The 27,919-nt window shown below is 46.1% G+C and overlaps 2 protein-coding genes across 4 annotated transcripts in view; both read right to left on the bottom strand.

Moving 5' to 3' along the window:
* Window positions 1-304: 304 nt before the first annotated feature.
* Window positions 305-2,931, bottom strand: kcnj11 (potassium inwardly rectifying channel subfamily J member 11). The gene is made up of 2 exons (XM_037106379.1): window positions 794-2,931; window positions 305-711 (listed from the first exon to the last, which is right to left on the bottom strand). The coding sequence occupies exon 1, from the start codon at window positions 1,976-1,978 to the stop codon at window positions 821-823; it is 1,158 nt and encodes a 385-aa protein (XP_036962274.1). The 5' UTR covers window positions 1,979-2,931; the 3' UTR covers window positions 305-711; window positions 794-820.
* A 118-nt stretch (window positions 2,932-3,049) lies between these two features.
* abcc8 (ATP-binding cassette, sub-family C (CFTR/MRP), member 8) overlaps window positions 3,050-27,919 on the bottom strand; it is a 49,163-nt gene continuing 24,293 nt past the window's right edge. The window contains exons 14-39 of one of the 3 annotated variants that reach the window (XM_037106371.1): window positions 27,553-27,667; window positions 27,185-27,304; window positions 26,392-26,464; window positions 26,200-26,305; window positions 22,243-22,275; window positions 20,741-20,779; window positions 20,340-20,438; window positions 18,535-18,619; window positions 18,160-18,240; window positions 16,395-16,538; window positions 15,989-16,114; window positions 15,791-15,887; window positions 14,370-14,617; window positions 12,242-12,408; window positions 11,407-11,634; window positions 10,501-10,593; window positions 10,098-10,200; window positions 9,611-9,724; window positions 8,757-8,877; window positions 8,248-8,378; window positions 8,070-8,148; window positions 7,849-7,957; window positions 6,500-6,603; window positions 4,272-4,405; window positions 3,513-3,575; window positions 3,050-3,341 (exon numbers count right to left, since the gene is read on the bottom strand). In XM_037106371.1, coding sequence (XP_036962266.1) covers window positions 3,204-3,341; window positions 3,513-3,575; window positions 4,272-4,405; window positions 6,500-6,603; window positions 7,849-7,957; window positions 8,070-8,148; window positions 8,248-8,378; window positions 8,757-8,877; window positions 9,611-9,724; window positions 10,098-10,200; window positions 10,501-10,593; window positions 11,407-11,634; window positions 12,242-12,408; window positions 14,370-14,617; window positions 15,791-15,887; window positions 15,989-16,114; window positions 16,395-16,538; window positions 18,160-18,240; window positions 18,535-18,619; window positions 20,340-20,438; window positions 20,741-20,779; window positions 22,243-22,275; window positions 26,200-26,305; window positions 26,392-26,464; window positions 27,185-27,304; window positions 27,553-27,667 — 2,950 coding nt within the window. In that variant the 3' untranslated portion in view covers window positions 3,050-3,203. The remainder of the gene's footprint in view (window positions 3,342-3,512; window positions 3,576-4,271; window positions 4,406-6,499; window positions 6,604-7,848; window positions 7,958-8,069; window positions 8,149-8,247; window positions 8,379-8,756; window positions 8,878-9,610; window positions 9,725-10,097; window positions 10,201-10,500; window positions 10,594-11,406; window positions 11,635-12,241; window positions 12,409-14,369; window positions 14,618-15,790; window positions 15,888-15,988; window positions 16,115-16,394; window positions 16,539-18,159; window positions 18,241-18,534; window positions 18,620-20,339; window positions 20,439-20,740; window positions 20,780-22,242; window positions 22,276-26,199; window positions 26,306-26,391; window positions 26,465-27,184; window positions 27,305-27,552; window positions 27,668-27,919) is intronic. The other 2 variants (XM_037106372.1, XM_037106373.1) reach the window with 2 other exon arrangements.

Raw genomic sequence — 27,919 nt, 5'->3', positions numbered from 1 at the left:
TGAGGAAAAAGTGAAGAACTTAAAATAAGATGTTGACTTTTTTTTTCTCAGAAGTTGAAAATAAAGTTGAAATGTTAAGAAAAAAGTTGAAAAAAAGAGTTGAAGTACAATTTTGAGAAACAAGCAGAAACATTGAAAGAAAAGTTAAAAGTTGATGTCAAATGTTGAGAACAAAGTGTGAGTGTGTAGAATAAAGTCAGCATCAGGACGACTGTTGTGACGTGATGAGATCAGTTTGTATTTGGACCCTCCATCACATCTGAGGACATGTTACAGACCTGGGATCTGTTTTTACAGCGTTGTGTCACACTTAGAAACTGTGGAGGGCGCTGAATCACACAGAATGACCATTTCTACATAATGTTGCTTTAATAAATGGTTTACAAAGCATGTGATTGTTTGTCAGCAGTGAAAAAATTATGATCTGTACTTTTGATTCACCATTTATTAGTGTTTAATTATCATAAAGTGCTTCTCTGCCTCCATCAGGCCTGTAGCTCTGCTGCAGTGTTTAACAGGCAGACTGGCCCTTTAATCTCCACAACACACGTCACATGAGACTCTCTCCTTTATTGCTCTCAGACACATGCAGTCACTCTGGATTAAAAAAGAATAATAATAATAATAAAAGATAAAACACATTCAAATTGGACTTCCGGTTCATTCTGCGCGCCAGAACAGTCACGTGACACGATCCTCTTCACACTGACCCTGAGAGAAACACGTGTTAATCTGACTTTTAGATATATGTTATAAAATAAATATAATCTTTGTCACGGAACAGCCTTCACACTTCAGCAGCTCTGGTAGAAAACGCGGATCAGCTCTCCATCCTGGACCTGCGCACCGTGCCGCCGCGCCGCCTTCTCACAGACGCCCGCAAGGTGACGCCCTCCTCCAGCTTGAAGCGGGCGATGCCACCAGCCTGGTCCAGTTTCTTGGCGCTGCAGCACGGGGTCGGAACCTTCACGGTGTTGCCGAACTTGGAGTAGTCCACCGCGTACATGCCGTCCTCCTCGGACACGGTGGGCACGAAGCGCTGCCCCCACAGGATCTCCTCCGACACGTACGACGTCCTGGCCTGCGTGGTGATGCCGGTGGTCTCCACCACCCCCTCCAGCACCACGATCACCTCGATGTCCTCGTGCTGCAGGTCGGAGGCGGACAGCTGGTACAGAGGGCTGTTCTTGTCGATCACGTGGCAGATGATGAGGGGGGACACGAGGAAGACGCCGTTGGTCCCCACCGGGTTGTCCATGTGGATGTCGATCTGGTCCAGAGGAACCACCTCGCCCTCCTCGGTGGTGGTTTTCTTCACCACCTGCATCCGCACGGTGGCGCTGATGATCATGCTCTTCCTCAGGTCCCCGATGCGGATCATGAAGCACAGCTTGTTGTTCCGGACGGAGATGACGGCGTGCTTGCTGAAAATGAGCGTCTCGGCGCGCCGGTTGGCCTGCGCGGTTTTCATGAAGATGCAGCCGAGCATGATGGCGTTGATGACCAGCCCGACGATGTTCTGCACGATCAGGATGATGATGGCGGAGACGCACTCCTCCGTGACCATCCGGCCCCCGAAGCCGATGGTCACCTGGACCTCAATGGAGAAGAGGAAGGCGGAGGAGAAGGAGTGGATGTCCGTTACGCACGGGACGAAGTCGCCTCCTCTCTCGTCCAGGTCGCCGTGCGCGAAGGCGATGAGCCACCAGATCATCCCGAAGAGGAGCCAGCTGCACAGGAAGGACATGGTGAAAATGATGAGCGTGTGGAGCCATTTTAAATCCACCAGGGTGGTGAAGACGTCCTGCAAGAATCGGCCCTGTTCTCGGATGTTGGTGTGCGCCACATTGCAGGTGCCGTTCTTGGCGACGAAGCGAGCCTTCCCCGGCTTCGCCCGGAACTTGGGCTGCTGCAGGACATCCTCAGCCAACCGTGTCAGCAGGTAATCCTCAGGGATGAGTCCTTTCCTGGACAACATATCGCTCCCATACTACGGAACCACAGGCTTCTTTTTGGCTCTGGTTCGGCTGGAAGATGGAGAACTTTCCTCGCTGTCGCTCTTTTCTCACCAGTCGGGAGGACAGTCTTGTTGTCGCCGGTTTCCCGGAGCTATGCGCGCTGCTCACGTTTCCAGATCAGGCGCTTCACAACTGCGGGAGTCCCATGAGAAGATTCTCCTTCCAGCTCCGCAGCTGCTGCCGTCAGTCACGACTAAGACCGACCGTCCACACATGTAGTTGGGCCACAGCACGCTGTGCCATGGTGCTCTGCCTCGGGCGTGCAGGAAGATTCAGTAAGATGTAAAATGTTGCTGCGGCAGAATCATCGGCCTCTGAGCGGAGTTTTATCACCTTTGCGTGAGAAGGCAGGTTTCAGTGGCGCAGTCGGCTCTCTGCTGACTCCGCCACTTCAGTGCAGCTCGGTAACGTGAGATGGAGACGCGGTGAGGTGGAGGAGGCAGTCCCTCCCTCCCCTCCTTCCCTCCCTGCCTCCTCCACCTCCGCGGTGCCCTCTCAGTGATTCTCAAACAGAATGGAGAAGTGAGCCAATTACGCACCAAACCCGTGCAGATGTGAAGCTCACGCTGAATATATAATGAGCTGAATGTAGTGCACATCGTCCTCAGGCTGCTTGGTGTGAAATCAGCTTTACATTAAGACAAAGTGTGACACCCACAGGCTCCACATTCAGTCTTTTCAGGAACATGCAGGCCTGTTTTCAAACTCTCACCGTCCTGTTCAGCTTCTCTGTGGAAAGACTTTATTTGAGAGGCTCCTGGTGTCACCATGGAACTGATGTCAGGTGTGAGTCCTGGCAGCAGCAGCCGGAGCCTCCCGCCTCCCCGACACCCCGGGGTATTTGAAGATGATCACTATGCCTTGCTTCTTGGCTCCCTGCCTCAGCCGACAGCATCATGTACTCCTCAGCTGCTCCTCAGTCATAAACCTGCCATGACTCATTCGTTTTTTTTTAAAGTCTCACACAAGCACATAAAACTTTTCCATCAGTCCAAATCAAATCAACCCTCGCAAGAAAAACACCAGCAACGTTAATGATAATTTATGTTTTTATTAACAAAGAATTAACTTTTTCTTTATGTACAAATATAATACAACATGGTTAAAAAATAAAAGGAATATATTCCATGGGGACAATTGCACTTTGAATGTCTTCTCTCTCTCTTTGTCGCTCTCGTCTTTGTGCTACTTGTCTGCTCGCACGAAGGAGGTGAAGACGCTGTCCTCCTTCTCCAGCAGGGCCTCGGGCCTGTCGTACTCCAGGATGATGCCCCGCTTCATCACAATCACCAGGTCGGCATTCAGGATGGTGTGGACGCGATGCTGCGTGAAAAAAGCAGAAAGACGTCAGAGAAAAGCTGCTGCACTTAAACAATAAACTGGCTGTTATAATCAAGTCCTGCAGTAACCGTCCGTCGTCCACGCTGCATTTGTTTTGCACCAGCAGTGAGGACGGAGGTCAGCGCTGACACAGAGCTGCATGCAGATACTCACTGCTATAGTAACTACTGTGCGGTCAGCAAAGGCAGTCATCACCACTTTCTGCAGGATGCTCTCCTGTGAGGACGGAGACAGGAGGGACAAAAAGCAACATGTGTGAGAAATTAGGTCTGTTAAAAAAAGCTCATCTTTCAGCCTCTTCGTCCTCATCTCGGTATCCCTGATGAAAACGCTCCACTGCGTCTCCTCGTGGCTCTTTGTGACCCATCATTCAGGAGAGAAGTCTGAAGTCTGACTTCCCCCTCAGGCTCTCACTGCGCTCACTATCTTCCCCTCCACTTTATTCTTTAGCCTTTATTTCTGCTTCATGCACACCGTCCTACACTCTGCCTTTCTTTGTATCCTGCTCTTACATCACACAGCATCAGATGACAGAACAAACATGTGATCCACGCTGGATGAGAAGAAGAGGCTGTAACCACAGATTTGTAAAAAAGTGGAGTGAAATCATAAAACAGCTCAATCGAGATCAGTTCTGCGTGTCTGATGCTGTTAATTCTTTCATTCATGATCAAATAACTAGATTTTATACATCGATCTGTAGGTTTTAACTCTTCAGCTGTGTGTAAATATAAACCTTTGGATTTTACAGGATCATTAGCTGAAGAGGTTTTCTCTTCATGTCTTTGCTTCACCCCTCACATGCTGTGAACCTCTCGTCCTCTCAGCTTCCTTCACTTTGCCTCTCTCCATCTTATTTTCTCTGAACGTTCCTCACATTTCTCTCTCACACACACACACACCGACACACACCGTTGCCATGTCTATGGACGCCGTGGCCTCGTCCATGATGAGGATGCTGCTCTTCCTGACGAAGGCTCTGGCCAGACAGAACAGCTGCCTCTGGCCCTGACTGAAGTTCTCTCCTCCCTCCGTCACGGCGGCGTCTGCAGGGGGAAACAACATGAATCTCAATGTTTTCAAATGTGTGTACTTTCATGAACATACGTACAGACAAATGTTCCCATTCCAGTGTAATTCTGGCTCATTTAGAGAGCAGGGTCAATTGGTTTTTACGGATCAATATCTGAAAACCTGAACTGCTGTTGTGAGCTCTATCAGTCAGCACACACACGGTTTATAATCCTGCTTTAAGTCACATGAGAATGACCTTTCAACGCTTTCATGAATAAAACTTTAAACACGTGATTTATCTGGAGAGAGCAGAGCTGCAAGGATTCATCTGAATATATTTCCCTCCCCAGAGATAACCTTCACGATGCTTTTGAAATTGCATTTCTTTGAGGTAATGTGCAATTATCATCTATATTGGATGGAGACATTTTACAGAGATAAGCACTTGGCTATCAAAACACCCAGACATGTTAGATTGGATATGATAGAAGGGACGAGGTGAGGTCAAAATGTCATATATTGCTAAAAAACGTATAAAAATGATACCGCCACACCTCCAGATTTGCTGTTTTCCAAGTAAAACTACACATAAATCTGACAAAATAAAAGGATTTAACATTTAAAAAGTCTATTTTTACAATCAGTGCAGCACCACTAAAACTCTACTAACTGACGCTTGTGTGCAAACTTTAATGAGGCATTAACTCCGAGGTTACTGATCGATATCAATTTGAACTTTTGGCACCGGTGAACATAAACAAGAGCAGTGAGTGGCTCAGTTTCAACACACACACACACACACACACACACACACACACACACACACACACACACACACACACACACTTATCAGTGTCACACCAGACAAGTGAAAGCAGCTTTAAGCAGCAGCAGCATTCTGTTCTTTTAATTTAAATATAAAGATCTGCAGAGAGGACCAACACATTCATCATGTATGAAGGTGAGGTTTGTTGCAGAGGCCCTTCAGCTGATATCTGATGTGATCGTGAGGCTGCTGCGACCGTCAGCTCTCCTGTGAGCTAAGAATAACGTGTCTGTGTAAGCGTGCAGGACGGAGGAGCTTCACAGCCGACACGACTCGGACGGCGAGGTTAAAAATTCATGCTGCTGAGCTCCGATACAGCAGCCCGATCTGTGCATGGAGACACGAGAGCAGCTGACAGATGATGATGATCTCATGTGACCACAGACGAGGTATCATTTTAGTTTGATGCAAAGATAATCGCCCCACAGTTCAGTTGTATGCTGCGCTGGTCCTGTCCTGTCCTGTGGCGTCAATGACAGTTTGTTTACATGCGAGAGTCGAGCTAAGTTTAGCATCCTGGCGTGTTAGCCCGGCCTCACCAGACCGTTTCATACATCAGTCTGGTCCCTCTCAAGTAATTTATGGTTTCAGTTAACAGATATCATTTTTCCTCTGGAAACAACTGGACAGACCGACAACCAATCAGAGCAATGAAACGTGTGATGTAACACGTGCAACTTTAGGACAGTTCCTACTGAGTTTTCAGGCAGGAAGAAGATGGCAGCCTGGTCAAAAACACACTGAAATGTGTTTCGGTCGACGCGGTAACAGAAACTTTATTCATATTTGATCAGCATCGCCTCAGTTGATCTGAGTTTTGTGAGCCTGGAGGGAACGGAAGCCTGCACACTATTTGACTTTTAAATCCGGATCAGTGAAGCTCTTATATCCAGAAGTAAAAAAAGGGGGCTCCTCCGTCGTACAACATAATCCACCTCTTATCAGTGTGAAGCACCAGGAGCATCACATCCGAGCAGATCGCTCCTCTTCTCAGGCTACTAACAACTTCTAATTCGCACTGAACACAAAGTAGAGCTGACTGAATGTGTTTATCTGCATTAGAAGTCAGAAGATCACAACAGTTATTACAATTTATCCAGAAGGGGAAACATGAATATCTGCACAAAACTGGTGGAGAAACTGACCGACATTTCCATCTCCGGAGCTCCGAGGGGAGAAATTTCATAAAGAGCAACATGAAATAGAGTGAGTCTGTGTGTGTGTGTGTGTGTGTGTGTGTGTGTGTGTGTGTACTGACACACACACACATATAGATTTCATCCGACACATTTTTTCTCACCCAGGCCGCCTGGAAGGGATTTAACGACCGGCTTCAGCTGAGCGATGTCCAGAGCCTCCCAGAGCATCTCATCTGTGGCCTTCATCTCTGGGTCCAGGTTGAACCTGCACACACACACACACACACACAAAATATACTTTAACAAGAGTATATGTCTACAAGTCTGAGAGTTACAGAATCCCCGAAGAGCAAGGGAGAAATTTTTTTCTGGCTCCTTTTTCTCTTAAGCTCTAAACTGTTTTTTTCATGTGTCGAGAGAGTAAAACTAAATATTTTACTCGTGGAAATGTTTATTTTTCAGAGGAAATCAGACTCAAGCGTTTGTTTGTTTTTTTCTGCAATACTAATTTTGACCACAAGAGGCAGAAGTGCGACACTACTCAGGTTCTAAACCAGGTGAAAAGCGTCCAATAAGCGCTGCTAAAGGACAAGTAACAAAGAATGTTTTCTACCCTCCATCTCATCATTTCATTTGCTGTGTCTCAGTTCAGGGTCTGCATCCTCTGAAGGACCCTTCGAAGGCGAGTCCTTCACAGACCTTGTTAACCTCGTCAGTCGTTGTTAAATGTGACGGTCCAGCTTTTGGAGCATTTCCTGGTTGTGTCACCAGATGTTTTACGTCATGATTTCTGCCGCCCAGGCCCGCGAGAGTGACGATCTACGTCACGCAATGTCGCCATTTTCTCTCTTTCTTTCTTCTTTTTCAGGGACGTAAAGAATCTTGGGATAAGTGAGGCCACGAAGGATCGTAGCGGTGCATCCTCCACCCAGTGCCCCTGTGACCCCGCCCACAGCAGTTTACTACCCAATCAAAATTGTTGAAATTGTAAACACTGTTTTAAGTCTCATTTATCCCGTGTCTGAATGAGGAGATTTGTCTTTTTTTCCCGGGATGTATTAGCCGGCACCAAACTGGCCTCCCTATTAAAACTGGTCTAGAACTGCCACTGACAGACAGAAAAAAAAAAGATTTCACACGTGAAAAAAAAAGAACGTTTTCACACAGCTCGAGAGATAAAATAAATCTTTTTTCACTCTGCTGTAGAAAAAGGAGCACCAGAAATGTTCTCCCTCGTCCCTCAGGGCTTCAGCAGACAGTGTCACGCAGCCTCTTTATATTTCTCCTCCTCTTCTTCTCCGACGTGACAAAGCTTTTATGGTCACTGCAGCTGAGATCTAAAAATAAAACCCTTGCGGTGGAGTTTTCAGAGGAATGTCCTCTTATCTACAGACCCTCAGCTCGACTCATGCTTCAGATAAGTGTGTCTGAAGTGTGTCACAGTTTGCCAACTGGTCCTGTCGCTGGAAACGTTGGGCCTCAGAAACCTAAGAGACAAGAATCGTCGTACCGGATGGTGCCGCTGAACAGGATGGGGTCCTGCAGGATGATGGACAGGCGAGACCGGAGGGTCTGCAGAGGCAGCTTGGCGATGTCGATGTCATCGATCACGATCCTGCCTGTGAGGAAACAAAAATCACGACGACAAAGTGCCGTGATAACGGGAACATTATCAGCATTTAATGCATCACTAACAAAGCTTTTATTTGATTTGAAGTGTTGATGTTTTACCCTCAAACATGTCCACCATGCGGAAGAAGGCCAAAGAGAAGGAGGACTTGCCGCTGCCCGTCCTGCCACAGATCCCCACCTCGAATAAAAACATTCACTCATGAATAAACTCACGTTCACGTTTAGTTTCCAGTTTTAGTAACACACACACACACACACACACACACAGTCTGGTTACCTTCTGCCCGGGGTTGATGTGCGCGTTGACGTTTTTTAACACGGGCTTCAGCGTTGTGTCGTAGCGGACGCTCAGATTCTGGATCTTGATCTCTCCCTGACGGGGCCAGCCGTCAGGGACCTGAGTCACTGCTGAGACACACACAAACATTTTAATAATCTCTCAAGAAGCCAAAAACCACAGCAGAGGATAACCACAGCGGGTTCACAGTCAGTAGCTACGTGTTTAAGCATGTGAGGTAGATTAGTAAGTTATCTAAAGGCATTAACTCACACGAAAAAAACATCTGAAGGGGGATAAAGATACATTTCTCATGAGCATGGTGACACCCGGCTTCATCTGACAGTGAGAAATGTTGCTGTAGTCTGACTTTGATTCATTCTGATGTAAGAATCATAGAAACCTTCAGCCACAAACAAGAACCAGGTGTGATTTCTCTTGTGCACCTGCAGAATCAGTGCAAGAAGGCTGAGTTTATGTTGGAGGTGTGACGGTGTCGCTGCACTCACTGAGCAGCCCCTCGTAGTTCTCCGGTTCCGTCTTGAGCAGGCCGTTAATCCTCTTGACTGAGCCGAGCTGTACTTCCATGTCAGCCAGGTTACGCACCATCCAGTTCATGTAGTTGGACACCTGATACGTGGAGGGAGGAGGAGGAGGAGGAGGAGGAGGAGGAGGAGGAGGAGGAGGAGGAGGAGGAAGTGGGGAACAGTTGGGGAAATGTCACAGCAGTCACACGGGGGGCATGTTCGAGTGCTTCCAAATGTACATTAATGATCACATGTTGATCTGATTATATCAACTTTCAAAATAAGCTCAGTTTTCAGGTTTATGTGAAACATACGAGCTCAAAGAGTTTTTACAATATTTAATTCTCGAGTTTATTTGATTTGACTGGACAGAAATGAGGTGAAAGTTAGAGAGAAACACTTCAGACAGACATCTCGTGCTCTGGTCGGACAATGAGAGAGTACAGACGTTTGTTTTATTGATCTCAACTATTTTTTTTTTTTTTTAATAAATGTATGTGTTGGAACAGAATTTCACAATCTGACGTATTAAAAAAAGTTGTATTTCTTGCAGCAAATGAGCCGCTGATTCAAGAAGCTTCAAGAAAAGATAGAAGTTGTATTTCAAAATATAGTTTTTGAACAATTTATGATTTTTTCAATAGTTAATCTGATCAGGAACATTCTTCTAATTATTCTACAAGTTTGAATATAGAAAAAAAGTTAATGGCAAAATATTTAGTTCTAAATTGGGAAACTAATGCAGAATATGAACAATTTGCAGCTTAAACCACCTGTAATGTCTCTAAACACACACACACACACACACACACACACACACACACACCCAGTCTCACCATGAGTGCGTACGTCAGTCCCAGCCCCACCAGTCCGGTGGACAGCTGGTAGTAGAGACAGTTGGTGATGGAGGCCACAGCTGCCACCAGCACCACACAGGCCCCGATGTACTCCTGGAGGACGACACAGAGACGAGTTAACGCGTCACTGAATAATTAATAAAAGGTAAATAAAACCCGCATCAGTTTTTATAGATCTGTGTGGCATCACAAAGACGCGCCGTGTTGACACAAAGTGTTTTCTTCTGCATCCGTGCACATGAATCCATGAACATGTGGCACTTTTCTCCTCCGCCGCTGAGAAAACACGAGCTGCTTGCAGTCGATACATAAAACGTCACACGCACACGGATGCAACATGTAAAATGATTAAAAATTCAGTTTTTCAGCGTCCCAACAGAGGGAGCAGTTATCCAACAAGCATCAATAAAAATGTGAGGCAGCTGCAGAGTGTCAAACAGTAAACCGGACCGGTCCGGATCATTACCATGCGGACCTCCAGCCAGCGGTTGGCTGCCGTGAGGAAGAGCGACGCGATGTTGTTGGCGTCGGTGTACTGCAGCAACCTCTGTCTGAACCGGGGCTCGTACCTGCAGACGGAGACAAAAGGACAAATAATATTTACACAACTGCTGCAGATAAATTACCATCCAACAACAGACAATGCATCTGAAGTAAACTCCTGTAATCCAGATCATTAAATATGCACTAAAAACCAGGAAGGCAGCTGGATTTGTGGTTAACAAAATGTCAAATTAAGGGAGATAACTGAAGATGGAGACTCTCAAAGGACGTTGTAGAATAATCCTCTACCAACTAGTTCAACTTCTGCACAACTCTGAGAGTGCGTACTGTGGAAAAGGGTGTAAAAATGTGTTTGTAACGATTACCTGAGGGCTCTTATAGTGGTGAGACCCTCCACCGTCTCAGAGAAGTGGGAGAGTAAAGGGAGCTGGGTGCTGTCCTCCAGCTGCTGCAGGTCCCTGACAGGAAGACGGAAAAAAACAGCAGCAGAGAGGAGAAGTGTCAACTGAAGCGAAGCTCAGGTCGCATTAAAGAGCAACGTGATACGAAACAACGGCACAAGATCTCTGACAGGTTCGATGTGTGTCTGATACAACAGCATCAATTCATATCGTTGTAAAGATGCGCCTTTATTTTGAAATTCCAACAGTATGCCTGTGTCGCCGTTTCCTGTCCAGATTAAAATGACAAGCAGCCGAGACAAAGACAGAGATGACGACAATGAGGATATTAATTACTGACCTCGAGGGAATAAGTCAGCAGTGAGGAAACATTTGTGATATCTGCAAATATCGTATTGTTCTGCAAAGAATCGTTTAAATGTTGTTTTGTTATGAAACTTGTTTTTTTAACGCTCAGATAATAGATGAATCAAACTATACTCATCTTATATTCATGCATGGACAAAACTGCATATTTCACATCCTGTCAAAGCTTTACTTTTGAAAAACAAATCTAAATTTGAAACTTTAAAGGGGGTATTTTAGTTAAATGTACATGTAAAGATTTCCCAGGAAGGTGGAGAAACATCATACCTACTTACTGTATTGACTTGTTCGACTGTTTGACTTCAAATCAGCTGAGTCATAAATCAGCTGTTTAAAACCCTCCCTCTGTCATTTGTGTGTATTTATAGAATGTAAACTCCTTCTCAGGTTGTAAAACGCTGTCAGGACACAGAGGACGCGTCCTCGGCGTCCTCGGCGTCCTCGGTGGAAGCGACGGCTCTGATTACAGAGAGACATCCGGCCACTCCGCGTCGCCTCGCTCACCTGGACGCCATCCGGAAGTATTTCTGGATGAAGTAGCAGGCGACGGCCAGCGGCAGGAGGGCGATGAGGAAGGCCGGGGTCACGTAGGAAATGACGCCCAGGGCGGAGACGCACAGCAGGGTGGAGCGGCTGAGGCACTCCAGCGTGGTGGGGACGTGCTGGTCGATGGTGTTCGTGTCTGTGGAGAATCTGTTGAGGATGCTGCCGAGCGGAGTCGTCTCGAAGAGCCTGGAGGGGAAAAAAAAACAGCAAGTCGACTCTGTGATGACTGTCAGGAATCAAGCTTGGCTCTAATAACATCATTTTAACAATAATTTCATCTTTTTACAGATTATATAATTCCCAAAGAATGCCACTAAACACATGTCAGACATTTCCACATCATTGCAATAAAACTAAACTGTATCTAAACATCTGTTTCTGAAGCCGTGCGTGTGAGTGTGTGTGCAGTACGTGAATGTGTGAGTGTGTGTGCAGTACGTGAATGTGTGAGTGTGTGTGCAGTACGTGCATGTGTGAGTGTGTGTGCAGTACGTGCATGTGTGAGTGTGTGTGCAGTACGTGCATGTGTGAGTGTGTGTGCAGTACGTGCAGGTGTGAGTGTGTGTGCAGTACGCGCAGGTGTGTTATGTGCGTATTTTCTGTCTGTGATGTCTCCTAGGTTTTGTGTGAGGGACGGCAGATGGCACTCTGAGTAATGGGGTGAAAAATTAAGGTGCTTTAACTGTTGTTTTCCTGCTTTAAATGATCTGTTTTTATCACACACATCTGCTCGTTTTCAGACGTCACGAGGCAGACAACACACACACACACACACACACTCTGAGCGTCTCACCTCATGGGAGCGAGTACGATCTTGTGCAGGAGCTGCTGATGAAGCTCTTTGGCCACTTTGAGGCCGGTCCACTCCACGGCCACAGAGGTGGCCAGACACAGGATGATGCCGAGGCAGCACAGCACGCTGAAGATCGACAGATACCACGAGTGACTGAAGCCACAGGCCTGCAGAGAGAGAGACACATGGAGAAAGCGTGGCGATGTTCCTGTCACTTAGTTTGCTTGAACTGTAATTAAGAGCCTAAATAAACTCTGGGGCTGGTTAACGATTAGCCATCGACAGCCGGTGAAGCGTTGAAAGCTGATCTGGCAGCGTTTCAACAAAAAAGAAGCTCAGCTCATTTCACGCCTGGACTGATTCTGTCTCATCTTCTCCTAGCACTCAAAATATTCACATTCACGACACCAGACATCAAGTTAAGATCCAACGGCAACATTTTTGAGGCATATGGACAAAAACTGGCCGTTCGTACATCGTAATGCTCCTTTATTTCCAGACGGATAACAGATAGAAGCTGTGCAGATGACGGTGAAGAGAACATTTAGTTGCCTGCTCTGTCCGACAGCAGCCTGGCAGCGACATAAAGTGTCGGCCTTGTGTTTGATAGCAGAACAGGACTTCTGAGTGTCCCCACGTGGGATTAGTCTGCAGCACGGCGGAGATTAGATAAACCTGGCAAACACTCGCAGAAGCTCGGCCAAACACGATGTCCTCGGCGTCCGAGCGGCAATCTATCTGCACTTAACTGTACGTTTCACCTGCGTTTGTGAGTTATAATGAAACACAGGCGTGAAGGAGAGACGACTACACTCTTTGTTTTGGATACTTAAACCTGGACACACACACGAAACAAAGACACACATGCATCTCATACGTGACTATTAATAACGCCGCCTCACTGGACCTGGAACACGATAACCTGCCAGCAGCTGCTGCGGCCTCCCCGACATGTGACATGTGAACCACACAGCTTAACCTTCGCCGGTATAAATATTGTGTTTATGAGCGTGTGTTATTTAGCTTTCACAGATTATGTGTGTGTGTGTGTGTGCTGGACTGAACTGTGGAGGAGGGAGCTGAAAAGATGAGCTTCAAATTGGATAAAGGTTAAAGAGGTAATACTTCTAAATCAATTTATTTAAAGTCAAATCAGCCTCAGATATAATCGATTAATATGGTTTTTGCAGCTACATGAATCAAATCTCTGAATCTTTACGTTTCCCAGCAGCACTTTCTCTGAGTCGTCCTCGGCGTGCCCGAGGCTTCACAAACACTCGTACTAAACATCCTTTTATAAATAGCTTCCTCATTTCGACGTGGAGACTCCGTCAGTGCGTTCTTGTGCCTCCACCATGCAGATGAGTCGGAGCTGCAGCCGCTCCGGGCCGCGTCAGAGAAAACGCTCCATCTGGAGCTGGCAGCGTCTGCGTCTGTGTTTCAGGTCAGCGCTGCTCAACTGAGTGAGAAAACTGTTACGTAATTTCACTCCGGCTGGTTTGAGAACATAACATAGATCTGATGAACTGTTTTCTACTCATCTGTAACAGAGTTTATTCTACTGTAAACAAGGGCTGCGACCAACTTTACATTCATTCACTGGTTAAAGGTTCATGATGTGAGAACTGGCCACGTGTTAAAGTCGTACTCCGACACAGACCGGGGCAGCAGAGTAGATGCTAACTGCTGCTGAATGACGTGACCTAGTCTGCTCAGTTCTGGAGACATTTAGAACAATGAAGGACTGTTGGTTTCTCACTGTCGGTCACACTGGACATGTTAGCAGACTGTGACTGTCTGGAGTTACAGACGTGAAGCCTGAAGAGATTCTACACTCGCAACAGCTCAATGGACGTAAATAAATTTATAAATTTGGTGTGTTGTCGGGGCTGAAGCTAGCTGGTTAGCATGATCATTTCAACCAAAAACCTAAAATGATCCAGTTTAGTGAGTGACCCCTTCAAAATGAAGTATTTAGAAGTCTATAAATCGCAAGTTTTGACCTGTTAAGTTCTCACAGTGTCTTATTTGAATACATTTTTAGAGGCAAAAGATAAAAACTATCTACAAAGATTGCAGATAAAATAAAAAAAAAAAATTCTTTTCACACTCCGACAGATTTTCTCACCTGAGCAACGGTACAGTTTCGAGCTGTAGCTTCGATCTTGGCTGCGATGACCTGCGACGTCCAGCGTGCCAGCCAGTAGTCGATGGCGACCATGAGGGAATGTTTGAGGAGCTGCGACAGGAGGAGCAGGCTGAGCAGGAGGACGCCGGCGGACGACAGGTAGGTGCCGCAGGAGCGCCAGGGGATGGTGGCGCGCTGACGCATCACCTGCGACATGTTGTCGTCATCGTCGCTCTCCAAGGATTCCTCTGCGGGTCGAGACAGAGACGGGTTAAAATGTTGGAAGAGGCTTTTGGTTTAGTTTAGATTTTACACGTCCAAGTTGTCTTTGTTAAAGAGGACGAGCGTTCCCTGACAGATCCGTCTTTCTTACTTGACATTAAAGATTTCTGTATTTAACTGCGACCTCCTCTGCTGTGACTCATACGCTCCCTGACATTTCTGACATTCCTCCTCCTCCTTCACAGATAATTGATCGTCATCATCATTTCCTCTCACTTTCCTTCTTTGTCTGATGCTGTTTGCCCTCGTGTGTCAGTCTTAAGAGCCACTAACAGCACAGGAGGAGAAAAAAACATCAGAGAACAAGGGCCAGCGGAGAGACAGTATGCAGCAGGATCTCTTCTTCCACACCAAGCAGATGCTCATTTATGCGATTGGCATGTGTTTTTTCAGGTGCGAGCAGAGCAGCCATGGCACACTGACTGACTGGGGTCAAGGAGCTAATGGTAACGCCTCCTCCCCACCCCTGATGTAAATACATCACATCACGTCATGCGGCAAGCTTTGGAGCATGAGGCTGGGAGGCAAAGAGGAAAATAAATGGAGAGAATGACAGGCTGCTGCTGCTGCTGCCATCATCACAATCATGCAGCCACTTTTAGATCTTGAGGAGCGGGAGTGACAAATGTTCAGGGAAGAAAGTGAGAAAAAGAAAAAGTCTAAATGGATGATGGGTTTCTAAGATGCTGGGAGAAGCGGCCACGTCCTCCACGATTCATGTGCAGCGCCATGATGCCACTACTCTCTTTGCAGTTCATGCTTTCTGGGCACACCTGCTTGATCGAAGGCAGCAGCTGATGCTGGAGCCAGAGCACAAGTCCAGGCAGGGGTGCCGTCAGCACGAGGGAGACAACACAGAACACAGATAAAGAGTACAGCCAACCGCCGCAACCTCAGCGACCTTTCACCACAGCCGCACATTCACCAGCAGACACACACACAAAGAAAGGATCAGATCCAGTGTTTGAGAGAGGGTGGTGTCATATCTGGTACCGGAGAAAGTCTGTGAAGAAAACCAAAACGGCCTGGTGTGCAAACAGTGCAGCAGTTGTTAACATGAAGCTTAAGCACAAAGGAAATGACCCTTCGCCTCTGTCAATCATCCACACATGTAATCATCTCCCTCCCTGACCTCTCACCTTCCTCGTCCTCCATGGTCCTGACGGCCTCTCTGGAGTACATCGCCCTCCGCAGGTTTTTCCTCTCCAGATCCGTCATACTCGCCGCCTCCGTGTCCTGCAGGAGGCACGAAGAGAAACATTAAGGTCACCTAACGTTCGATCCGAAGCAGCGCTGGGCTGTTCACACTTCTCCTTCTCCTTCCAGTCATTAGTCACCTTCTCGAAATCCTGGTCCTGTCTGTGCATCAGGATTTTCCACTGCTCAAAGAGTTCAGGCTCACAGTTCTGGATGTCCTTCAGAGTCCCTTCAGTCTGGATGGTGCCATCTTTCATGGCAATGATCTATCACAACACACACACACACACACACACAATCAGTTGCATTAGCTGACACTGGAGATCAATCATTATGCGCACTGGGATCTTTCAGAGATAATTTAAACTCTCTGGACTGAGATAACAATGTTTTCATCATGAATTATATAACAGCATCAAAGCGGGCAATCGTATCAATTACTCTGGCTATGAAAGAGCAAACGGGTCTTTAACTCTACGGATAATCGAGTCGATTGAGATAATAGCTGCCAATAACTCTGGTGAACACACACGTACACACACGTACACACACCCAGTCTGCATGCGGTAGATACTGTAGTTTGTGTGTGACCAACACAACGGTCCTCTTCTCCTCCCTCAGGAGCTTGAGGATGCCGTCCTGCATCAGATGGTCGCTCAGGTGGATGTCTAAGGCAGAAAATGGGTCATCCTACAAAACACATAAACAGACATAACACATACATGAACAAGAAGAACTGCGAGGAAAGTGTCACAGTTTTATCAACAACACCACAGATGTTTTGAGGGAGTGTGCGACTGGACTGCAGGAATCATCACCAGAGCTGCTGCCTGAGAGTTTCACCTCAGTCTCACGTCACCTCCTATTTGTTTTTTCTGAGAATTAGGCATCACAGCCGACTGGGTTAGCGACTGCAGATTGTTAACGACGACAGCCCAGGACCTCCACATCCGACTTCTTCACCAGCATAGTCTGCCTGAGACCACCCAGCCGGACAGCTGCTGCAACAGTTGGTTTGCAGAGTCATTGAGTTTTAAGCACCAGCTGGTCGAAATGGTTTCAGGAAAGCTCATCTGTGTGCTCCGCATTCCCACAAGGGTGTGGACCGAGCACCTTGCATCTGGCACTTTGGAGAAACGTGTTCTGCATGGATGGCCGGGTTTTACTGCACCAGGCAGATGGCAGATGGCGAGTGTGGTGCTGTGAGGGTGAGCAGTTTGCCAATGTCAGCGTTGTGAACGGAGTGGTAACGCGTGGTGGCGGTCAGATTAGGGTAATAGCAGGCATAAGTTACAGAGAATGAAAACAAGTGCATTTTATTATTGATGGCTGATGTGTGCACACTCAGATTCTGTGATGAGATCGTCGTGTTGCAGCGTGACGATGTTGCGAGGATTTGTACTCAACAGAAAACGTTCCAGTTATTGCGTGGCCTGCAAACTCACAAGACACGTCACCACTGAGCACGCTCAGGACGCTCCAGACCGATGTGCACAACATCTGACAACTCGGCGCAGACATTGCGTTGGCAAACCTTCCTTAGAAGTGACACTGTGCGCCATGTCTGCCGTCTGTCATCTGCTCTGGTTGTGCAAACCAACTGTGGCATCAGCTGTCTGGCTGGTTGCTCTCAGACAATACTGCAAGTGCACGAGGTAGATGTGAAGGTTCCTGCGCTGGCCAGTTTGATGTAATGCTAAATTCTCTCAAACAACATTGGATTGAATTCTACGTGACAGTACAGAATCTGCCAATTAAATATCCTAAAGCTTTGGACTGTCAGTCAGAGGAAAAAAGAAAGAATCGACTATACATTTCATAATTTAGAAACAAACATTTAATACAAAGTGAAATCCATCAACAACTGACATTTTCAAACTGTCAACAGACGCTGCGTCTGCCCTCTCATCAGCCCCGCAGCTGAGCTCAAGACAGTGTGTCGCTATTTCAGTCCCATACAGAGGCATCAGAAATACAGAGACACTGATTCACTGTGGATGCTAACAAAGCTACATACAGGTGCAATACAAGACCTGAAAATGCTATTCTGATTGAAGAAATGTGAGGTACACATTGGAAGTCATATTGAGGTAAAATACCTTAAATTTTTTTTTCCATTTTAGTTTTAGTTTTTTTCAAAATATCCAGAAACAGAAGTCCCCTCTTCGCACTGGAGAGATGTAGTGCCGTGTTTGCAATATTGATGTGTATGCGTGTGTGTGTGTGTGTGTGTGTGCGTGTGTGTGTGTGTGTGTGTGTGTGTGTGTGTGTGTGTGTGTGTGTGTGTGTGTGTGTGTGTGTGCAGACTCACCAGGAACACCAGGTTGGTCTGCTGGTACAAGGCTCGGGCGACGCTGATCCGCTGTTTCTGCCCCCCTGACAGGATGATGCCCTGCAGCAGAGGTCAGGAGAAAACTCGGTTGGTTACATCCATAAAACGTCTGCTGCGCTCGTCCCCGGAGAAACAAAATGAGATCAGAGAGTGTTTCTTGTGTCAATGCTGCAAGAAGAAATCCAACATGACAGTCCTCTCCGTCTGAACAAGGTCAACACAGCTCCCTCTGTAACACAACCACCAAGTCCTCGCTGCACAGTAACGATGCTGCACGATGTTTGTCAAGATCTGGAATATAATAAGACTGCAGAGGAATTTGAAGACAGTTGGTATTATTTCTGTGGTACTGACCCGCTCGCCGATCTCCGTCTGGTCCCCCTGCGGCAGGATGTCGATGTCAGGCTGAAGAGAGCAGGCCTCGATCACGGCTTTGTATCTGTGGCGCACAAACAGAGACTGACTGACAGCAGCTGCTAACAGCCAGAAGGAAACTACATGCACCGGCTTGTTCCCAACACTGTGGATATCATTAATTTGAATTAAACATCTTGTATATAATCTGCTGCTCTGTATGCACAGCAGAAGCCATTGAGGTTTCTGAAGAGAACCAGAGAAGATGAAAAGAGTTTTCAGCCTTCGCGGTTTGACGTGAAGGATTTCGCCCGCAGTACTCGATCAGACTCGCTTCAACAACAGAGAGAAGACGATTCAGAAATAGAAATAGAGACACACTGGGAACCATTTTCAGTGCTGCATCGGTCGTTCACTCGTGTTCAGATGTAAAGGAACAGAAAAATATCACGTTAAAGAGTCTGCAGACATGCTAGCAGCTCTATGAAGCTGATCTGGGATGCTAAATGCCAACGCTAATGAGCTAATGAGCTAATGATCATGATGACAATGCTAACATGCTGATGTTTAACAGGAGGAGCCTGATGTTTATTATGTTCAACATCTTTTGTTTTATGCAACTGGCAAAAAATATCACGATGAAAATCAGCACAAGCCCGTAGAGACGTCGAGCTGTAGACACACATGATTTTCTCAAAATAAATGTGCCAACATGGCTGATTAAAACGGCCTTGAGGACACATTCATTTCTTCAGCAAACACCTGGTGCCACGGCGCTGAAAGTGAGTGAGCCCATCTGGATCTCGACGAGAGAACAAAAGAGACGGCAGGACAGGACGAGGTAAAGAGACGCAGAGGCGTGAAGAGAAAGACGAAGGAGGCAGACAGCAAACATCTCCACTGCAACAAACCACAGCGCTCCATTAGATGTATTTTATATAAAAAAATTTTTTTTTAAAAAACAGTCCATTAGACCCGGAGAGAGCCCGGCTGCAAGCAGCTGCGACCTTTCATGAAGAGCATTCGAGTGTGTGTCAGTAAATGTGTGTGTTTTTGTGCCCTCGCAGGTGAGAACAGTGTGTTGTTGTCAGCAGTGACACTCAAAACTGCTGCACACCTCCAGCCGGGACAAATCGTGCCTGGAGGCGCCTCAGCGTCTCGCAGCTCATCACCGACTGTCGACTCAATCAGACGTCAACACAGCGGCCGCAGGCAGCAGGAGGGTTGTTGCCTCTGTCAGCTGGACGAGTCTTTGATTACTTACTTTAATTACATTTTAGAAAGGAGAAGGTGCTCAGATAGTTTCATTGTGACTACGGGTGTCACAGCGCTGAAGCCACAAAATTAAGTTCAACAGTCAACCTGCAACTACAACCAGATATCAGTTCATCAGGAACAGCGAGCTAAAATAAATGCAGTCGTGCAATAAATCAACTTTTTCCTGCAGTTTGAGGTGCTGTTGACTTTACACTAAGACGTGTATCTGATATTTGCTTTCCAGCATTTATACAATTCAACATCTCATCACCAAGGAACAATCAATCAACTGTTCTAATGTCAGTTTTGTGGAAAACTTAGATGAAATGTTTGTTTTCTCGACTATCTGACCTTTCTTTCATCAGCTTTTTTGCTTATTTTTGTATTATACTTGTTTTTCTGGTTGTGGCGCCTCGGTGGCTTCGGGATTTACAGCAGCAACCAGCCATTTTTAACAAGGAGAGGGACCTTTTAGTCTTGCAGTCATCAAACTACTAGAAGCTCAGCAGGGATTTGTTAAAACTCCCAGCGCGTGTCTGAGGTCTTACCTGGATTTGATCATGGGCATCTCGAAGGTGATGTTCTCCACCACCGTCGCATTCAACAGCCAGGGCTTCTGGGAGGCGTAGGCCACAGCACCTCTCTTCCTACCAGCGGGTTTAAAAACACACGAAGAAGAACAATAATCAGCTCTCTGTGTTGACTCTGAGTCTTTTGTTTCACATGTTTACACTCTGAACCACCGGGAGGATCATTAACCACCGCGATGTATACGTGAAGTCAATATGTTAGCTGAGGGATCGGGAGGGAATATCATGTGCTCTTATCTTCAGTGGGTCTTTTAGATGATATAAATATATATATTACTAAAAGAAAAGCTGCAATCTCTACTGATAACAGTGACGCGTCTCCATGGAGACCGCCTGCCGTGCAGCGTGCTGCTACTCACCTGATGTCTCCGTCACCTGCTGCATCTCTGTCTGTGGGACTGCAGAGAAGATAACACACATTAGATGACTAGCAATGCTCCACCTGAGATAACAGACACTATTGACATAACACACACACACACACACACACACCATCTCCACTTCCCTCACCATGGCAATCGTGTTGCTGCTCAGCCCCAAACAGGCCCGAGCGCTGCCCTACATGAACACGTCTATCATTAGCAGTGATCTTATCCTGCTATAAATAAACAGTCCACCCACCCACCTAATTTTTTCTTCCTGTAATTTGCTGATATGGAAATCACCGTCAGCCCCGTTCGGACTCTGACGTATGCGGTTCTCGGAGGATCGGATTCTTCAGGCTGGGATTAGTGCGTCGACACGAGGTCCGCGCCAGAGCTGTCGGGATGTCGGGCTGCTGTTCGCTGATATCTTGTTCGTCTTGTGTATGACTCTCACTTTAGGTCTCCGTGTTTGAGGTGAGAAGAGAATGATTTGTGTGTGAAAACTGGTGTGTCGCCCAAAAACTGATCCTGTTGTGTTTCTGCCGCGTGTTGGATAATTAAAGGAACTGTTTTTTGAGAATTAAAGCGACGTTCATGCTGCTGAGTTGATTTCTTTCCTCTTCACTTTCACAGGATGGCATGTTTTTGTTCCTTTTTTATCCAAAGACTGACTCCTGGTTCGAGGTGACAACACTCTACCTGCCACCCTTCCTTCCTTCCTTCCTTCCTTCCTTCCTGACTAGACAGCAGCGTCAGTCTCTGATCCTGACAGAAACTTTCCTCACCAGTGAAAGTCAAAGAGACATGTGGATTTAAAAAAAAAAAAAACAACCCTGAACACTTTCCTGGCCTGCAGGCTTGCTTCTATGATCATGTAAACTACAAACTCACACACTAAAAAAACACCTCGTTTGAAAGTAATTTGTGTTTCCTGCTATTTAACGATTTATTTTGGAGGATTCTATAAATACCCCGCACTCTGCAGAACTCTTTCCTGTGCAAGAACATGCATACTTTTGCAGATATGACTAAATATGTGTCGTCCTTTACTGTTATTCAGCAGGCAGCGGTCCGATCTGACACCCTGAACAACACATCATGCTATCAGTACACCGAGCTGAGAGCTTTATGTCAGTGTCTGCTTAGACAGAGACAGCAGCAGCATCAGTCAGTGACATCAGCCGTCAAATCCAAGTTTGATATACTGCGGCCATATTCAGGGTGACATGCCTGTGTGTGTGTGTGTGTGTGTGTGTGTGTGTGTGTGTGTGTGTGTGTGTGTGTGTGTGGCCAGCTGAGTTACAAATATAAACATTGATCCACGGTGCTAAAAATTACTATCTGCACCTCCGACTCACGTGAGCATTCACAGTTTAATGTTTTATGTGCAGCAGCTTGATCGAATGTCGGCCGTGTGTTTGTGCTTCACGTCGCCAGGAGTTCACCTCAGATCCTCTTTTAGGAAACCAATAAAAACACATCGTGACACGGCTTACCTTTCATCGCCCTCGTGGTCCAGGGTCGGCAGGCTGCGTAAAAAAAGAGAGAGATACAACTTTATTAATCAAAGTGACATTAAAGTTATGACGCTGGCTTATTTGATCAATAAGGCCTCACTTAAACTCTTCTTACTTCATTATTAAAATTCATTAAAGTCTGATCTAAGATCTGTTTGAGGCTCTGCACATGCTCAGTAGTCGCCGCGGTGTATTTTTAGGTTCGACGCACCGACACCTTTTTCAGTCGTCATGAGAAGGTGACTCTGATCTGAGAACGACCACCGAGCTGATTTACAGCAGCGACTTTCAAAAACTGCGGCGGCGAGCACAGCTGTCGGGAAGAAAACCGGCCGACTGACATCTGAGACGCTCGACGTGCCACATTCACACATGTAAACACCAACGTTAACTGACTGTGTCAAAATAAGAAAAAGAGATTAAATGATCGGTGTCAGCAACTCTGTTCAGGAGGTTAAACTGAAATTAAACCATCTGCTGTACAAAAGAGCAGTGAGGAGTTTGTGACATCCAACCAGAGCAGACAGTAATCGTATTTATCTGCACATTCATTTGTGTATTTTTGTGTATTTATAGTTTTATATACAGTTTATTAAATATTAGTTCTGAAGGCAAATAATAAAACTCACATAAAACAGACTTTGCTCATTATTTTGTTCGCCCGTATTCAGTTTATATCAGTATCAGTCATTTTATCTTTACTTAAAGGTGCAGTATGTCAGAATTGGCTACCTAGAATCCATAATCCCAACAAACAGAGGCAGCATATCACCATAGCAAAGCTGCAGATCCACAGCTGCGTACGAGAGGACCGAGCGCCAACGAGATCAGGGAGAAAACCTCCCGAACACGTTCCACTTCACTAATAATCAACCTAAACAACGAGCAAGCACGTTGTAAGTACAGAATCTTAATCCCTTGTCTTCTTAAAGAACACGGTGGCGTGTTGTGAACATTCAAATCAACACGTGAACAATCCATTTGACATTTCTAACCAGCAACATGGAAAATACTCCTTCAGAAAAACAGCCTCATCAGACCTCATCACCTAATGACACTTGAAAGACACTTTATCCTGCAGCCATCACGAAAACAGGGTAATCAGGCCGGAGCTGACGGAGCTGACGGAGCTGACGGAGCTGACGGAGCTGATGGAGCTGACGACTTTCAGCTCTGATTGAACCGCTGAAGGCTCAGTCCTCTCCAACTCAATCAACACCTTCAGCGCTCAAGGTGGCGTTAGAGGAGAACTCACGAGGGAGTCGAGCACAAAACCGGCTTCCGTCAACTCAGTTTTTATAAAACTCAAGTTTAATCATCGAAGCCGGACTGAGGATCCTCCCAAAGTCTCTAACGGTCTTTAATTAACCCAAACATCCGTCACTAAAAAACTCTAATCATGAAAGGGAGTAATGGAGCATGTTGACTGTGACGACCACGCCTGGTAACAACGGATGAAACTTTCCTGTCTCTCAACAAAACAAACAAAGGTTTTTTTTCTTGTTCTTTAGCTCAATAGCTGCTAGTTTATATAGAGTCTTTACTTTATTGATCCCCTGCAGCACGGTGCTGTTTTCACCCTCTGGTTCGGGACACAAACTTGCTGTGCTGCCTCTCACGGACCTTCCCCTGCATAGCAAGATATCTAACACGCACAGCTTCGACTGGAAACTGAGGTCAAGATACAAATAGTCGTCCACATTAATGACACACCCCTGCTCCGTGCTATATTTGGTGCAGGAGTAGGGTGGGCGGGGGAGGACAGCAGGTGGGGGAGGATGACCGGCTGTGTTTGTGAAATACTGTTATCATCTCAACCCCTCAAGGGAAGAAATGTCGCCTCCCGTGACCTCCCGTACTTTGACCCACTGACAGGTTTGAATTTCCCAAAAAAAAAAACTAATCAGATATGAAACCAAAAAGCATAGAGCTCTCAAGAGGGAAATGTGAAGTGCACTTTGATTTAAAAAAGCCTGGAGCTAAACAGACAAAACAAATCGAAGATGAAGACAACTTGGAGAAGAAGTCCTTCAAGCGCTGAGAAAAATGGACACTGCAAGAAAACTGGACAACTCGACCTGTTGACTCCCCGAGCCATCGCTCACCTTCAGACGAGTCAAAGAGGTCGTCTTCATGAACGTGACCGTCACATGCTGCTCTCGCTCATCCTCTGTCGCATTTCCTTATCTTGGTGATCTTACAGTCCAAAACATGACTTCTCATCAAACTGCTGCCATAAATGTTCACGATTTGAAACCCAGCACGACAATAACAACAACAAACACGGCTGGACAATCCTCTGAAATGTGTGTCTGAACCCTTAAGGAGGTCGAGTGACAGCTCCTTCATTCTCTCCCTCGGACACATGATAACCGAGAGGATTTGTCGCTCGGCAGGGAGCGCGATCCAGTCTCATATCAAAGGGAGGTCCAGCGCGGCACGCTGGCATCAGGACAGCACGAGGGGAAACGAGGGAACTAAACATTGCTGACAGGTGGAGACTGATGGCGGACGCTATCCTGGGAAGGTGATGAGACACTCAGATCTGGGAATTCAAAGCTTATGATTCCCAAAAATGCAACAGGAGTCGGTTTCAGCTGAGCTATTTCAAATGTTCACTGCTTTCCTAGAACCACCGGGTTTGAAACGTAAAGTCAGAGGTTCACATTCTGCTGCCAGGTAACGCGGCAACACTTTAAAAATACCTCACAATGATCTAAATACGCTTTGCGAGAGTGTGATTTGTTCAACCGTCTAAGAAACACTGCAGATGTTACTGTACATGGGATCAAGCCCAGCAGAAAGCAAAGTGCTCCGTTTGTGTTAGTCTACAAACTTTTATTCAAGCTAAAAGCACAAATCCATCAGAGCAGAGAGACGATTTAGTGCAGCGGTCCACACAAATAATCACAGCCACAAACCAGCGAGCAGAGCAGAACTGCGACCCAGTGAGCTCCGTTACATCACGTTCGTTTAGCAAAGCGGTGAAATTAATGTGAAATACTGGAAAAACATTTATGTTTTTAGAGTGGATGTTCGTTACGGAGGTTTTCTCACTGTGCCACAACCATCTTGTGATCTTTTATATCTTTATCTGGGAAAAGCTGCTGCACAACATTTAAGATTAGAATATATAAATACATAAAATGTGATATTTACCAGCTGTTAAATCAGGAGAAGAAAAGCTTTTCTGTGAAGACTCACAATAAGTCGCTCGATCCAGAAGAAAGAAGCTGATCCTGATCTGTCCCCAATTATCTGATATTTACTTTGATTATGTGTCGTTGAGTAAAACGATGCCGACTCATTAAAATCACATGAAATCACTGATTTAACAAACAGCAAGTGGCTTTAAAGCCTGCAGCCTGCTTTATTTCCTTGTCTGTATTTGATCAGTTATGACTGAGCGGTGCAGGAAGCATCCTGACGCTCCTCTGCTCTCTTTGTGTCGGCCACAGAAGATAAGCTTTATTCTGCTGACCTACAGATAAATGTATGTTTTACTGCCACGTTGAACTCGGGGCTCTGATTTTGAAGCTAATTTCTTTGGCCTGTCAGGGACGAAGAATTTATCGCTGCGTATAAACACATAAATAAAAATCACTCAGCGGTCTCCGACAGTCCAATTACCAGAGAGGTTTAAAAAGCAGCCGCCTGGGTCTCCATTGGGAGCAATTCTCTTCGTATTAACCTTTCAACTTCTCAAGAATGATCTTTATAACTCTCAGTACTTGGGTTTCCCTCGGGGCACATGTATCACATTTGTTTGTCAGTGAATGGAGGAGGAGGAGGTGAACACGCTGGGCTGACCGCTGCATAGATCCAGTTAAGTTAATGAGACCAGCGCTTCATCTCAGAGTGGAAACAGGAAACTGAATCATTCAAATCTGCCCCCAAAAAAGTGATTTGTAGGTCTCAGAATCGATCGGCACTGACCTGTTCCAGGTGACAGTTCCTGACACTCGCTGCATCTCTCCCAGCGCCGCCAGCAGCAGAGACGACTTCCCACAACCCACCTGGCCCACAATCATCGTCAGCTTACCTGAGAGAGACAACGTCACAGGCAGTTAATGGTTTTAAAGGAAAACAGGGAGGAGAAAAAGGTTCATGATCCCGTCTGATGCTCACCAAAAGGAATCCTGATGTCCACGTTGGAAAGTGTTGGTGGCCCGTCGGTCCAGGTGAAATAACCGCTGTTTATCTGAGAGGAGCACAGCAGGGGGCTGGTTTAGGTGTCAAACAGAGATTAAGTCACATTTGATATGAAGTCAGCGTGACATACTGATGCTCTGTTCTCTTGTATCCCAGATATTGTGAGTGACATTCAGGGAATTAACTGAGCAGGCGGCTCGCTGCAGATTTGACATTTTACAGAGATGTGAAACTCAACTTGAAAGGTAATGTTCCTACATTTCATTAAGATCCAGTCAGAAGCGCCACAGACATTCACAACACGTTATCAGTGCCTCTACAAAAAAAAAAGCCATTTTAAAAATTGGATGATGAAACCTGAGACCAATTAATTCATTTTTGAAAATACCGTTGACGAGCGATCATCCTCCGTTCAGAAGACGTGGAGATACAGACATATTGCGTTTTATATACCTGAGTGTATTTAATTTGATTAGCTTGTCACTTGCTAACAGAAACGATTAAATAATACTCAAATCAAAACATTATTATTATTTCCATCTTCCTGTTATTGTTTCATATGTTCACCTTTATAGTGATTATGTCCTGTTTTAGTTAAATATCCTCGTGTTTGTTGCCTTAAATTAAATTAAAGTTAGATGTTGCATGTCAGGAAAAGCTCAAAGATCGTAACTTTAAAGGTGATATCTTTGTTTGTGTCTCGCTCATCCTGTTACTGACTCTCAGCCAGCTGGTATCTGATGGAGGACGACACAATGGTCCGTCTCACCTTGATACAGGTGTCCTGGTCCATCTCCTGAGGGGGGCTGTCGCCCTCGTGGTCCCCCTGTGAGCTGTAGTTGTTCCAGTCGTCCCTCGGGGGGCGCTTCCGATTCACCACCTTCAGGGGCTGGAGGAACCGGGACAAAGAGGAGGAGGAGGAGGGAGGGAATGGTTTAGAGGATGACTGGAGGAGGGGTGCATAACGTCAGGCAACGAGGTTACAAAAGGGAAAAACAGTGATATTATCAGGAAGAAGACGATAAGGTGCAGGAAGAAAAACAACAGCAGAGTGAGACAGCCTCGATGCTGCAGCAGGGGAGAAACAAACGCTTTCTCCCTCGATGACAACGCAAAGAAATATGCTCATGAACTCACCACGGCCTGGTATCTGTTCTGGTTGTGATTGCTGGAGCCGGAGGTCAACATCGCTCGGGGCTCCTGCTCGTCTCCGATCTCGTCGCTGGAGAAAAACTCGCTGAGCTTCTGAACGCTACAGATTAAATAAAAAAAACAGGAGAAGGAAACCGGAGATGTGAAAATCACAAACGATGACAAAAGATTTACGAGTTTCATTCATGTGAAGATAACAGTGTCCTTTTTCACTTTCTCTGCCTGTCACACACACTCATGTATCTCTGCATCTCTGAATTCAATTATCTTTTCTCCCACTACATAAATGCCTCCCTGAGGTAACATATCGCAGTGAACTCAGCGTGCTGGAGCGAATACGCTGCAGTCCTGA

This window comes from Acanthopagrus latus, chromosome 8, assembly GCF_904848185.1.
Source record: "Acanthopagrus latus isolate v.2019 chromosome 8, fAcaLat1.1, whole genome shotgun sequence".
Taxonomy (NCBI): Eukaryota; Metazoa; Chordata; class Actinopteri; order Spariformes; family Sparidae; genus Acanthopagrus; species Acanthopagrus latus.
This window is presented reverse-complemented; position numbering and strand designations above follow the sequence as displayed.

Bases quoted from the DNA above. Each gene is read 5' to 3' on its own strand.
- kcnj11 (XM_037106379.1), bottom strand. From the start codon at position 1,978: ATGTTGTCCAGGAAAGGACTCATCCCTGAGGATTACCTGCTGACACGG.